At 52.9% G+C, this 14,547-nt stretch overlaps 2 protein-coding genes across 2 annotated transcripts in view; both read left to right on the top strand.

Moving 5' to 3' along the window:
* CFAP73 (cilia and flagella associated protein 73) overlaps positions 1-14,547 on the top strand; it is a 198,874-nt gene that overhangs the window by 118,323 nt on the left and 66,004 nt on the right. The window lies entirely within an intron of this gene.
* The window catches only part of DTX1 (deltex E3 ubiquitin ligase 1), a 41,526-nt gene that overhangs the window by 20,129 nt on the left and 6,850 nt on the right, over positions 1-14,547 (top strand). Inside the window, exon 3 of the mRNA XM_050749730.1 lies at positions 499-1,186. Within this exon, the coding sequence (XP_050605687.1) occupies positions 499-1,186 (688 nt within the window). The remainder of the gene's footprint in view (positions 1-498; positions 1,187-14,547) is intronic.

Consider the following 14,547-nt stretch of genomic DNA (forward strand, 5'->3'; position numbering starts at 1 on the left):
CCCTTTGCCCTCCCTCGCACCATCCAGGGCCTGTGATAAACCCCCACTTCAGTGTCTGTCTTGGCCCTGGAGAGATGGAGGGTGGGGGAGCCCTCCACACCTTGCTGGTTTCCTACCTCAGGCTATCTTGGCACCCCCACCCCATTTGGTGGCTTTCCCACCCCTGTCCCTAATCTATTGACCACGCGCGCCTGCCCACCTCTCGCCCCAGTGCTATGTGCTGAACCCTTAGCCCCGGCCCCCCTCACCCTGGGTCCCGCCTGTCCTGACCCTCCAGCCTGTACTGAACCTCATGCCTGGGCCTTGACCTCCTTCCTCTCCATGCATGTATTGACCCTCTCCCCAACTCTGGATGGACCCGTTGGAGGCCTGTGCCGCCCACCCCTGCCTTGCTGTGGCCCGCCCTTCCAGCTGCGCAGACCAGCGCTCGGCGTCCCCACCCCTGACCGAGCCAAGCCCGCCCGCTGTGCTGACGCCCCCTCCTCATTTCGAGTACAGGCACCATGCGGCCCGTGCGGCGCAACTTCTACGACCCGTCGTCGGCGCCGGGCAAGGGCATCGTGTGGGAGTGGGAGAACGACGGCGGTGCATGGACGGCCTACGACATGGACATCTGCATTACCATCCAGAACGCCTACGAGAAGCAGCACCCGTGGCTCGACCTCTCGTCGCTGGGCTTCTGCTACCTCATCTACTTCAACAGCATGTCGCAGATGAACCGCCAGACGCGCCGGCGCCGCCGTCTGCGCCGCCGCCTGGACCTCGCCTACCCGCTCACCGTGGGCTCCATCCCTAAGTCGCAGTCGTGGCCCGTGGGCGCCAGCTCGGGCCAGCCCTGCTCCTGCCAGCAGTGCCTGCTGGTCAACAGCACGCGAGCCGCCTCCAACGCCATCCTGGCCTCGCAGCGCCGCAAGGCGCCCCCCGCGCCCCCGCTGCCGCTGCCGCCGCCGCCGCCCCCTGGAGGGCCTCCAGGTGCGCTCGCCGTGCGACCCAGCGCCACCTTCGCAGGCGCCGCGCTCTGGGCAGCGCCCGTCACCGGCCCCGCCGAGCCCGCGCCGCCTCCCGGGGCGCCCCCACGGAGCCCGAGCGCCCCCGGCGGCGCGCCCACCCCGGGGCAGAACAACCTCAACCGGCCCGGGCCCCAGCGCACCACCAGCGTGAGCGCGCGCGCCTCCATCCCGCCGGGGTAAGACGGGGCCCAGGGGGAGGGGACCTCTGTGTCGTCCGCAGGCAAGGACGAAGCCTGGGAGTGGTTGGCCACTAGGGCAGGAGCAAAGATTACAATAATAATAATGACGGTAAGTAATATCCAGCATCCACTAAATGTTCATTTTGTGCCAAGCATCAACTAAGCACCTTTACATGTTCCCACGCATCTATCTCCATGCATAAGGACCCTATGAGGTAGGTACCGTCATCACCTCCAGTTCACAGACAGGAACTAACTCCCCCAAGATCAGACAATTCACAAGTGCTGGGGCCATAATAGCAACATCATCAATGGTGCGTGTTCCATGTTTATTATTTGCTAAATTCGTTATATGTATCACCTCGTTTATTCTGCCAAACGGTTCTACCATGTGCATATTCCAGATGAGGAAGCCGAGGCTGGCAGAGCTATGGTGCCTTCTCAGGGTCACCGGGGAAGGGTAGACCTTGGAGTCCAGACCTGTCCGATTCCAAAGTCTGTGCTGTGTTGTCTTAGGATTTTTAGAGGGCTTCAGAGTCCGCCTGTCCTTGTCCCAGTCCATGCCCACCTCACATGGTGGCTCGAGCAAGCATCAGCTGCTTGTCCAAAGTATTTCCCCATAGGCTGCACCTGAAATACCACAATTACTCTGGGTTAATACTATGGTTTGCACACTGGGCTCCAGGGACTCCTGGGGTGACCTGGAATCGTGGGGGTGGGGGAAAGCCAGGCAAACAAGAGTCTGCCTCTGTGCTCTTGTTTTAACGAGAGCAGCCCTTTTTGGAAACACTTTTATGAACTGGCTTTCCCAGCATGATTTTATTAAGGACGGGCACCCAGCTTGTATCAAGTTTGCAAATTATTGGGTTAAGGTGTCCCAGGCCCCAGGATAGGGACCCAGTGAGCTGCTGTTGGGTGCCCACCCTGGACCCCAGATTCATTCCATCTGAGCAAAGAACCAAGTCTTGAGGGGTGGCAATGAGAGGAAAAATCAAAGACCTTGAACTTGGGAAAGACGAGGGGGATGTGGACTGTGGGCCACAAGAGGAAGAGAGGGCACCCAAAACCAACTGTGCTTCAGTCACCATGGCATGGCCTGGGGAATTGATAATGATGGCCCGAGATCACCAAAGCTCAGATCTGGATGTGATCTTTGGGGTCACCGCATCCAAGTCACCGCTTTTATTATGGGCAAACAAGGCCTGGGAAAAGGAAGGGTCAGGACCCTGAACTAGGTGGCCCTATTCACCCTTTGTCCCTTTGGGAGTCTGACTTCCTGGGTTCAAATGCCCTCTTGGCCACTTTTTTTTTTTTTTTTTTTTTTTTTTTTTTTTGAGATACAGTTTCACTCTGTTGCCCAGGCTGGAGTGCAGTGGCATAATCTCTGCTCACTGCAACCTCTGCCTCCAGGGTTCATCGATTCTCCTGACTCAGTCTTCTGAGTAGCGGGGACTACAGGTGCACGCCACCATTCCTGGCTACTCTGTGTGTGTGTGTATGTGTGAGTGTTAGTGGATACAGGGCTTCACCATGTTTCCCAGGCATGTATTGAACTCCTGACCTCATGTGATCCACCAACTTTGGCCTCCCAAATTGCTAGGATTACAGGCATGAGCCACCACGCCCAGTCCCCCTCTTGGCCACTTCTGAACTGGGAGACCTGGGACGAGTCCCTCTCCTTCCTTGAGCCTCAGTTTCGTCATCTGTCAAATGAGAGAAGATCTTCCCACCGTGTGAAAACGCTGTGTACCTGAACACAGCATTTACACTGGCAGTAGTTCAGGCATGGCTGTTCAGACTTCTTTTGCTCTCCAGGAGGAGGGTTGGCATGGAGGGCAGGGAAGCTGTAATTTTCCAGGGACGCATCACAGCCAGCCACTACCACCTGCCTGCCTCACCCTTCCCTTCCCCTTTACCTCCTGGTCATTCCTCTCGGAGGAGAGTGCCATGGGGACACACAGAGTTGTGTCCCGTGTGACTTCAGCCTAGGGCAGGCCCAGTGCCAACAGAGAGGAGACTTGAGGGGGTCAAAGAAGACCCCTTGGGGAAGCCTTGTCCAAAACTGCAGATAGACTCACCGAGATCTCAGGGAGATCTCAGGGGGCTGAAGTATCAGTTATGGCCCTATAAAGACAGCAGCTGGGCTCTGGCTGCCTTACAGAAAGAGGGGTTGGAGGTCCCAGAATAACAAGTAGAGTGGGTCCTAGAATGGCAAGCCAGAGAGAGTGTGGGAGGGGACAGAACCAGGAAAATTCCAGGGACCTCTGCAGTAAGAATTTGAGAACCTTCTCTCTGGGTCAATTTCTTGTAACCCGCAAGAAGACTAGAAATCAGAAGGTTGTAGCCAGAATTTTCTTGGAACAGAAAGAATGGAACGGAATGGAATGGAACTAGAATACATTGGCATGTGTAATGCATAGTAAAAATAAGAATTGTTACATGTAGTCTGAGAACAGTGCCTCATGCCTGTAATCCCAGCACTTTGGGAGACCGAGGTGTGCAGATCACTTGAGTCCAGGAGTTCAAGACCAGCCTGGGCAACATAGCAAGACCCCATCTCTACAACAGTAACAAAAAATTAGCCAGGCAGGGAGGTGTGCTTGTAGTCCCAGTTACTCGGAAGGCTGGGGTGAGAGGATCACTTGAGCCCAGTAGGTCAAGGCTGCAATGGCCTATGATCACACCAGTGCACTGCAGCATGAGAGACAAAGCAAGACGCTGTTTCCTTAAAAAAAAAAAAGTGTTCCATGAATATTTTGCATCATTTCTGCATACGTTTAATAGGTTGCGAGGTGAAATGAATTTCTCAGTCACTGATGAAATATTTAAGGTGGATGTAGTGGCTCACTTTGGGAGGCCAAGGTGGGTGGATCACTTGAGGCCAGGAGTTCGAGACCAGCATGGCCAACATGGTGAAATCACATCTCTACTAAAGATACAAAAATTAGCCAGGCATGGTTGTGCACGCCTGCAATCCCAGCTACTCGGGAGGCTGAGGTGGGAGGATTGCGTGAACCTAGGAGGTGGAGGTTGCAGTGAGCCGAGATCACGCCACTGCACTCCAGCCTGAGTGACAGAGTGAGACTCCGTCTCAAAAAAAAAAATAAAAAAAAGATATTTGAAAGCTACTGTTCTAGAGGAGGCTGAAAATTACTCAGTTTTCATGGCCCAGTGTTAATTCTCCAAATATGTGCTGTGGGTGTGTATTCACAGAGCTGAACAAGACAGACAAGGCCTGTGTCCCCAAGGGCACACAGACAGATGGGGAGACAGACCTACAGCAAGCAAAGAGTAAATGAAGACGGTCTCTGGATGAGACAGAAGTGCTGGGGAGGTAGTGGGACAGGGCGGTGTGGGAGTTCAGGGAAAAGCCCTCTGAGGAGGTGGCCAGATGCGGAGAACAGCTGACCCAGGCAGAGGGAACAGTACAAACAACTTCAAGGGGGCTCGAAGGGCGTGGTGTGTTCGGGGAAGGGCTAGAGGTGTGGGAAGGACTGGAGTGTGAGGCGCCAGCAAGAAGGGGAAGGGCACCCCAGGCAGGGCATTGCAGGTGCAAAGGGGCGGAGGTAAGAATGAATCCAGAAGGTTCTGGAGACCACCGGGGGATAGAGGCTCCTTTCTGGAACAGTGGGGGCTGAGATTTTTTTCCCAAATGGGGGTACAGGGCCAGGTTGGGTGGCCTCAGGGAAGCCTGGGCTTGGTGCTGCCATCAGTGGGGAGCTATAGAGTGTGCTTGAGCTATAGAGGGCTGTAGTGAAAACAGTTTTATCTGTGGGGGTGCAGATTGTTAAACATGTCCTCCTCTAACCTGCCAGGGCTCTATTGTCTCCAGCCACATGCCCCTCCCCCACAGCCGACATCATTCTCCTGCCCCTCCCCTTGGGAACTGTTTCTGACCCTCCCTGAGCCCAGACATTGGCCTGGAAAACAGGAGATGTGGGGTGGGGGAAATGTTGCAAGAACTCCCTCATCCCTCCCCACCCACGCAGATTCTGCCCGGCCTCACTCTAGCCCCTCTAACTGACCCTCTCCAGCCAGACAAGCCTGGCTCAAAGTCCCCAACCCTCCATCTCCAAGAACCCCCCCCAGAAAAATCCGTCTGGGTCTCAAGACCCGTGGAGCCTGTTGCTGGGGAAGGGGAGTAGAAGGAAGGAAGATGGGGGTGGCAGACCCTGGCTTCTCCTGCCTAAAGCTTTCCATTGCTGAGGTAGCTGAGGTCCAAGTGCAGCCTGTGAGGGGAAACGGATGGAGGTGGGGGGTCTCTGAGGAACCAGGCAGACAGTTCTACCACTGTCACCCTTGTCCCCAAACCACCTCCCAGCCCTCCCCACCCTGGTCTCTTTGTTTCTGTGTCTTTGTTTTTTGTTTTTAGAGACAGAGCCTCGCTCTGTTGCTCAGGCTGGAGTGCAGTGGCACAATCATAGCTCCCTGCAGCCTCAAACTCCTGGGCTCAAGAAATCCTCCCAACTCAGCCTCCCAAGTAGGTGGGACCACAGGCACACACCATCACACCCAGCTAATTTTTAAAAATTTTTTGTAGGGACAGGATCTCACTATGTTGCCCAGGCTGATCTCAAACTCCTGGCCTCAAGCATCCGCCCACCTCAGCCTCCAAAAGTGCTGGTAATTATAGGCGTGAGCCACAGCACCTGGCCTGTCTCTATGATTTTAAGTCTGTATTAGTTTCTTAGGGCAGCGGTAACAAGGTAACAGCTTAAACCACAGAAATGTATTCTCTTTCACATTCTTGAGACTAGAAGTCCGAGATCACGGTGTCGCAGGGTTGGTTGTTTCTGAGGCCTGTCTCCTGGGCTTGTAGATGGCATCTTCTACCTGTGTCCTCATGTGGTCTTCCCTCTGTACCTGGCTGTGTCTTAATCTTCTCTTCTTAGAAGGACACCAGTCCTACTGGATTAGGGCCCACCCTAGTGACCTCATTTTAACTTAATTACCTCTTTAAAGACCCCGTCTCTGAATACGGTCACATTCTGAGGTCCTGAGGCTTAGGGTTTCAACACGTGACTTCTGCGGGACACGGTTCAGCCCATAACAATGTCTCCGTGTGTCTCCTCTTTTATAATTTGCCAATACTTTTTTCTTCCCCGAGACAGAGTCTTGCTCTGTTACCCAGGTTGGAGTGCAATGGTGCAATCTCAGCTCACTGCAACCTCTACCCCCCAGGTTCAAGTGATTCTCCTGCCTCAGCCTCCCAAGTAATGGAGATTACAGACAGCTGCCACCACACCGGATAATTTTTGTGTTTTTAGTAGAGACGGAGTTTTGCCACGTTGGCCAGGCTGGTCTCGAACTCCTGACCTCAAGTGATCCACCCACCTCGGCCTCCCAAAGTGCTGGGATTACAGGCATGAGCCACTGCGCCTGGCCAATTTGGCAATAATTTTTTTTTTTTTTTAGACGGGTCCTCGCTCTGTCGCCTAGGCTGGAGTGCAATGGCTGGATCTCAGCTCACTGCAAGCTCCGCCTCTCGGGTTCATGCCATTCTCCCGCAATTTGGCAATAATTTTAATGGCAAAAACCACCATTTTTTTTTGCACCAAACAATATCTCTGTGTATCTTGGTCTCTTTCAGTCTTTCCATATCTCTTTGTAGCTCTGTGTCTCTCTCTCTGTCTCTGTCTTCCACCTCTTCCTCTCAGTCAATCTCTTCCCTTCCCTGGCTTCCTTCTGTCCGCCCTCCTGCTCTTCCCTCCTTGACCCAGATGGATCCAGAGCCCTTTACAGGTTGGGTGACCTTGGACCCACTTGAGGCTTGGCTTCTCTAGCCTCAGTTTCCCCATCTGTCAGAGCTAAAACCACCACCTCTCACACAGGCAGACTCAGCAAGGATCAGCATGCAAGGGAGGTGTGAATTCTGCAGAGATCTCCAATGTCATTCTCATGTCCATCCTCATCTCAGCCCTGCATGGATAACAGGGAAGGAGGCCCAGAGAGGGGGATTGACTCGTCTAGGGTCACATAGCCAGTGGGGGCAGAGCATCCACCTGGCTAGGGTTTTTTCCACTTGCCCCTGTAACAGACAGGGCGGGGAGCCAGCTGGCAGCCTGGGCTTGGGGGACCTGCGGGGGTGGGGAAGATCCGCCCTGTCCCCTGAGGGGTCAGTGTCCAGTGTGTTGGAACACAGCTGTGGAGCAGAGGAACCACACTCAGAGTTTCCACCCCACATGGTGGGTGGGAGGACAGGGATAGCTGCGGGCCTGTTTCCATTTATCGAGTGCTCCCTATGTCCCCGGCTCTCAATTTCATGCCTTTTTTTGTGTGTATGAGACAGGGTCTGACTCTGTCACCCAGGCTGGAGTGCAGTGGCACAATTATAGCTCACTGCAACCTCAACCTCCTGGGCTCAAGCAGTCCTCCCACCTCAGCCTCCTAAGTAGGTGAGACTAAAGGTGTGGACCACCATGCCTGGCTAATTTTTAATTTTTGTAGAGATGGGCGTCTCACTATGTTGCCCAGGCTGGTCTCAAATTCCTAGGCTCAAGCGATCCTCTTGCCTTGGCCTCCCAAAGCACTGGGATTACTGGCATGAGCCACTGTGCCTGGCCGTTTACAGGTATGTCTCTCTTAATTCTCACAGATACTCAATGTGGCAGGTTCTATAATCCCCATTTTTCAAATGAGGAAACTGAGGCTCCAAAAGACTAAGACATTTGTACAAGGTAACACAATTAGGACTCAGATTCAGAAACCCAAGCTGACTCGTGTATTGAGGATGCCCCATCTCCAGCCAGCCTGTGCTGTTTTGGATCGTGATCCCAGAAGCCCTGCCCTGATTCCTGTGTGACCCTGCCTGAGCTCATCTGCCTCTCTGGTCTTCAGTTTTTGCACCTGTGAAATGGGACTGGCAACACAGGCCCACATAGTCCATCATGAAGCCAGATGTCAGGCTTGGATTTCTTAGGCCCGCACCCTTTTTTTTTGTTTTGTTTTGTTTTGTTTTATGGAGTCTCACTCTGTTGTCTAGGCTGGAGTGCAGTGGCAAGATCTCCACTCATTGCAACCTCTGCCTCCCAGGCTCAAGCAATACTCCTACTACCTCAGCCTCCTGAGTATCTGGGACTACAGGCGCGTGCCACCAACCCGGCTAATTTTTTACATTTTTTGTAGAGATGGGGTTTCATCATGTTTGCAAGGTTGGTCTCCAACTCGTGACCTCAAGCAATCCACCCACCTCAGCCTCCCAAAGTGCTGGGATTTCAGGCGTGAGCCACAGTGCCCAGCGAGGCCTGCACCCATTTAAATCCACCCTTGTCCCTCCCATCTCTATCAGATTTGTACAACATTGCCAAGCTGATCATTGCTAAAGAGATGTCATTTAAGTTTCCATATCTTTGGTTCTTAGTTGAGCCTGAGAACTTTTTCCTGTTTACTGGCCATGAGTGGTTCCTTCTTTTGCCAATTACTTGTGTATTTCTTTGGCTTATCCTTCTCTGGAGCTGTTTATTGCTTCCTTATTAATTTGCAAGTGTTCTTACTGCATTAAGGGCATTAACCCTTTGTCGCCCATCTTTTCTGTAGTTTGCTGTTTCTTTATAGCATATGTTCATCTGTTTTTTAATTAATTAATTCATATTTATTGAATAATTTCTGTGTGCCAGGCACTGTTTGGGGCCCTGGGGACACAGCAGTGAACTAAACAGACAATCCTTCCTCTCTTGGAGCTCACATTCTAGCGGGAGACGAACACAAAACAGAATAAATTAATTGTAGAATATGGTAGAAAGTAGTAACTGCTACAGAGGAAAAATATAGGAGAGAAAGGATGTAGGGAGTGATGAGAAGGAAAGGCCTCATGGAGAACGTAATACCTTCTTGAACAAAGATGGAAGGAAGTTAAAGAGCAAGGCATGGTCCAGGCACAGTGACTCACACCTGTAATCCCAGCATTTTGGGAGGCTAAGGTGGGAGGATCACTTGAGCCCAGAATTTGAGACCAGCCTGGACAACATAGTGAGACTCCATCTTTACACATTTTTTTAAAATTAGCTGGGTGTGGTGGTGCGCACCTGTAGTCCCAGCTACGCAGGAGGCTGAAGTGGGAGGATCGCTTGAGCCCAGCAGGTCAAGGTTGCAATGAGCCAAGATGGCACCACTGCTCTCCAGCCTGGGAGGCAGAGCAAAACTCTGTCTCAAAAAACACAAAAAACGCAAAAGAACTGGGGGAAGAGCATTCCAGCATTCCAGACAGCAGAACAGTGTGTGCAAAGGCCCTGAGGCAGAGTGGGCCTGGGGTGCCTGAGAAGGCCGGTGTGGTTGGAGAGGCTCAGGGCAATCGGTGGGAAAGAAGTCAGAGAGGAAAAGGCGCCAAGTCACACACAGGGCCTGGAAGGTTGCGGTGAGGACTTCGGTTTTTGCTCTTCATGAGAAGGGAACCAGCAGGGCTGTGCGTTGGGAGAGATGGGTGTGACTGTTTTAACAGGCTCACTCTGAATGTTGAGCATAGACCGCAGCGGGGCTAAAGCAGGAGCCCAGGGGCAAAGGGACTTTGTTGTGGTGGGTGTGCTTTAGGGTTTTCCTTCCTTTTTGTGTTTTCTTTTATCTTTAAATTTCTTGCAGTGATTTTATGCTTTTATTTAAAAGAATCCACATTTTCTTTCTCCAGACCTTCCATAAGTATTATATTTCAGGGGTCTGAAAATGTTAAAGTACTGACAGGTACGCTGTGAAGTCAAGGACCCCACCAGGCCCCTGGCTGCCCACCCTCCCCCACTTTCCTGCCCCGCTAGCCACTGGTGTGCAGTGACTGTCACCCCGCCTCACCGCTGCCACAAGGTCAAACCAAACACTCCCCCCACCTGAAGCACTTCCTGCCCTGCTCCCTGGGAGACCAAACCACACACACTCCTGTCTGCACGTGGCTGCCCCGGGGCGTGGGAACAGCTGGTCCTGCCCTCCCCTCCCCTACCTGACCGGTCCTCCCTGCCCCCAACCATCTCCTCCACATTCCTTCCCCCACAGAGAGCTGGGCAGGCGGGAGGACCAGCAGGGTGGAAAAGAGTGACCCCCACAGCCCCCATACCTCTAGATAAATCTGAGCCTCCAATACCACTCACCCCTCAAAATGTCTCCCGAGGGGACTTTTACTTCCTTTAATCTCTAGAAGATGGATAGGGACAGAGGTAAGGTGTCCCATTTCACAGAGGGGACACTGAAGCCCAGAGAAGTTCAGAGGTTTGTCTAGGAAGACAGAGGTGCTGGGGTAAGGAAAGGGGAAGTGAGGACCCCAGACAGAGGCTGAGGAGGACTCCATGGGTACTGGGCTTGCCTTGATGTCCTTCAAGTCTCTGCAGTGGGGGTGGCGGCGGGGACTTGGCCCCAGGCTGTGTTCTCCAGGGCTATGGGGGGAGGAGCGTAGACGCAGCTACAAGGCAGAGACAGCCCTAAAAGTGGGGAAAGGTGACAGGCTCACACCCCTAGAAAGGAGAAAAGGGGAGGCTGGGGGGTCCCCAAAGCACCGTTCAACTCCCTTCTCCCCATAATGTAACATCCTCACTTCTGCCCCTTCCTCACCCACTTGGACCCAAATGACTGAGTCATGAGCCTCCTGGGGCTCTTTGGGGGCTGCTGGATAAGTGTGAGGTATCCTGAAGGGGGCCAAGGCCAGTGGGGGGCCTGGAAACTATCATCAGAGAAAATAACAAGTCCAGGCCTGCTGGGGGTGGGAGGGGAGAGATAAGGAGACCAGACTTTGGAGGGAGAGGACTTGGCTGCCCTAAAGGGAGGGCCAGTTGTCAGTGTGGTCTCCTGCATTCCGGGGTCCTGGGACAGAGAGAGGTGACCAAAGCAGGCCAGTGGATCCACTTAGACAGCCCTGATCTACCCTGCCCAGGCCTGAGCCAGTTCCAGGATCCAGGTCAAAGACTTCAGCCCAGAGAGCACAGAGGGCTCTCAAGCCTGGCTCAATTCCAGATGGCTCCACAGACCAACCTCGTGGGGTCATCCCTGGCCCCTGACTCGGAAACTCCAGGACCCGGTGCAAGCTGCACCACAGACCAGCTGGGTGACCTTAGTGAAGTCATTTCCCTTCTCTGGGCTTCAGTCCCATCATCTGCAAAATAAATGACAAATAGAGTTCATCACATGTGCCATCTCTGCTCCAGTGGCAGTGACTTCCCAAAGCACTGTGTTGAGGAGGATTCTGAAGTTGCATCTTGGCTTAGTGGTAAGGCATGCCGGAATTGATTAGTAATGCCTGCCGTGGGTGCTAGGAGGACAGTAGTGGTATGCACTCATATATTTGACATTCCTGCTCTAACTTTGTCTGGCAGAAGAGGCAGGGGTGGACCAGATCACACAGGGCCAGGTCATGCTTAAAGAGGGATAGCATTAGGAGATATACCTAACGTAAATGACGAGTTAATGGGTGCAGCACACCAACATGGCACATGTATACATATGTAACAAACATGTACCCTAGAACATAAAGTATAATAAATTAAAAAAAAAAAAAGACTTTATAATGTCAGGTTATGAGTAGTGCTATGAAAAAAAAAAAAAAAAAAAAAAAAAAAAAAAAACTAAGTAAGGTAAGGACAAAGATGGGCTTTTTAAAAATAAAGTGGTTGGGCCAGGCGCGGTGGCTCACACCTGTAATCCCTGAACTTTGGGAGGCCGAGGCTGGCGGATCACGAGGTCAGGAAATCGAGATCATCCTGGCTAACACTGTGAAACCCCGTCTCTACTAAAAATACAAAATAAATTAGCCGGGCATGGTGGCGGGCGCCTGTAGTCCCAGCTACTCGGGAGGCTGAGGCAGGAGAATGGCATGAACCTGGGAGGTAGAGCTTGCAGTGAGCTAAGATTGTGCCACTGCACTCCAGCCTGGGAGACAGAGTGAGACTCCATCTCAAATTAATTAATTAATTAATTAATTAAATAAAGTGGTTGGGGCCAGGCACAGTGGCTTATGCCTGTAAACCCAGCACTTTGGGAGGTCGAGGAGGGAGGACTACTTGAGCCCAGGAGTTCAAGTCCAGATCAGCCTGGGCGACATAGTGAGGCCCTGTCTCCACAAAAGGTTTGTTGTTGTTGTTGTTGTTGTTGTTGTTTAAGCTGGGTGTGGTGGTGTGTGCCAGTAGTCCCAGCTACTCAAGAGGCTGAGGTGGGAAGATCGCTGAGCCCAGGAGTTCAAGACTGCAGTAAGCAATGGTTAAGCCATTGCACTCTAGCCAGGGCAACAGAGCAAGATCTTGTCTATAAATAAATAACTAAATAAAGTGGTCGGGAAGGTGTCTCAGATAAGCTGACATTTGAGCAGAGACCTCTGCTAAGTGACGAAGTGCGCCATGAGGATATCTGGGAAGAGCACCTCGGGAAAGGGTCAGCAAGTGCAAAGACCAGACAGCAAAGGGGTGGGAATGTGCCTGGCATGCTTGAGAAAGAGCAGAGAGACCAGGGTGGCTCGAGTGGGGTGGGAGAGGGGTGAACACACAGGAAATGAGGTTCAGAGGGTATATGGGGGCCAGATCAGGAGGCCAGGTATTACCATGAGCAAAGTGGGAGCTGCAGGGGGAGTGAGAGCAGAGGACAGACGGGATCTGATTCAGGGCTGGGAAAGGCATAGGGGCTTGCATGGCGGTGGAGCCCAGACCTACCTTCTGGTCAGAGCAGATTTTGGGGAGGGCCTGAGGGACTCCTCAGGTCCTGTGCCAGGCTGAGCCCACAAAAAGGCAGAGCTAGGGGTGAAGGCTGGCTCCCCTTCCGGGAGCAGCGGTAGCTTGTCCAGGCGGGAGGATGTTCTCACTGACTCGGAGGAAACAGCACGTCCCACATCAAAAGGGGGCCGGGCGGCTCCCACGCTCAGGGTTCGTGGGAACTCTGCTACCCTGGGTTCTCGCAGGAGGCCTGCAGATAGAGAGAGGCTGGCGACTACCTCGGGACTGTCCCCCAAGCTCACTGGGTAAATAAATAACAGCCCCACCGTGACACCCCCCTCACAGTGCTCTTCCCAGGAGCAAGACTGACTTTTGTAATGTAGGGCTATGTGGTGTTTAAGGGGCTCCAGAAATTTTAGGGCAGCTGAGATCTAAATCCTTCCTTTCCTGGAGTACCCTCTGTCTAACTCCTAGGCCAAACATTCAGCAAGAGCAGGGTTACCCACTGGGCCAGACTTTGGGCATTATATAGACCTGGGGTAGCAAACTGGCTTTACTGATTTATAGAGGCTGCCTGGAGAGCTGTACTGAGGACTCTGCTAAGCTTGAGAGAGTGCTGTGATGGATTAGTGATGTCTGCCACAGGTAGGAGACCAACCAGTGGTGGTATGCATGCTAAATATTTTTCTTTCCACCCATTTTATGGGCAGCTCTGGAGAAAAAAAAGAGATACTTTCTTCTTGTGAGACAGAAAGGAAGAAAGAGGTGTGAGAGAGACCTAGACTTAACTGATGTGTCTGCACTAGAGGTGCTTGAAGAATGGGCAGGGAAGAGGAGAAGCTTGAGGGAAATACCTCTATGCATTCCTGTAAAAGTATGGGGAGGGAGGAAGTTAGAGTGGTGAGAGCTGCCCACCTCAGGAAGGTCCTGGAGGATTATGACAGACCTTGAAAAGGGTCAAATGAATACTCAGCACCCCTTTTCATGGGCACCCCGCCGCAGGGTGCCTGACAAGAAAATCAAGACACCTTCACTCTCATCCCTGTGCCAAATGATGAGCTTTACATGTTTTAACACACTTAACCTTCACAGGATTCTATATCCATTACAGATGGGGAAACCGAGGCACAGTGCTTTCTTCCCACCTCCACTGACCAGGTCCTGGGGGACCCAGGGTACCTGCCATCCCATCCTGCCTCCCTCAGGAGCTGTGTTCATTGACTTCAGTCACGCCACACCTCCTCAAGGGGCTCGATCCAGATATCTGCTCCAGACCTCTCCACAGCCCTCAGAGGGGTCTGGGATGGGAGTCCTGGCCACATGATACTAGCCGGTATAGCTGAGCAGCCACTGAGTAGGGGCGTGTGTGCTGTACCTGTGTGCATGTGTGATTGTGCATCTGCGTGTGTACGGGTATGGGCCTCCCAGGCTGAGTGTGTGTCAGTGTCGGGAGGTGTGGGTGAGAGCATGTGCGCGTGTGTGCTCGCGTGCAGTGAGTCAGCGTGTCCTCCCGCGCCCCCATGCATGATGTGAATCAGTACGCATGAGTACTTCCCCACAGGCAGTGCGGAATCATGTGTCTGTGTGTGGATGGCAGGCCGTTCTGCAGGCTGCAGCGTGCCGGGTGCGTGTGAGGGCTGAGCGCACCAAACTCTGGGTTTGCTGCCCACTTTACCCAGCTCTGTGCAGCTGGGGAGAGGGGCGGCAGTGACAGGTGCAGTACTGGTCTACATGAGCCCCCTCTCT

Source organism: Macaca thibetana, chromosome 11 (assembly GCF_024542745.1).
Source record: "Macaca thibetana thibetana isolate TM-01 chromosome 11, ASM2454274v1, whole genome shotgun sequence".
Lineage (NCBI taxonomy): Eukaryota > Metazoa > Chordata > Mammalia > Primates > Cercopithecidae > Macaca > Macaca thibetana.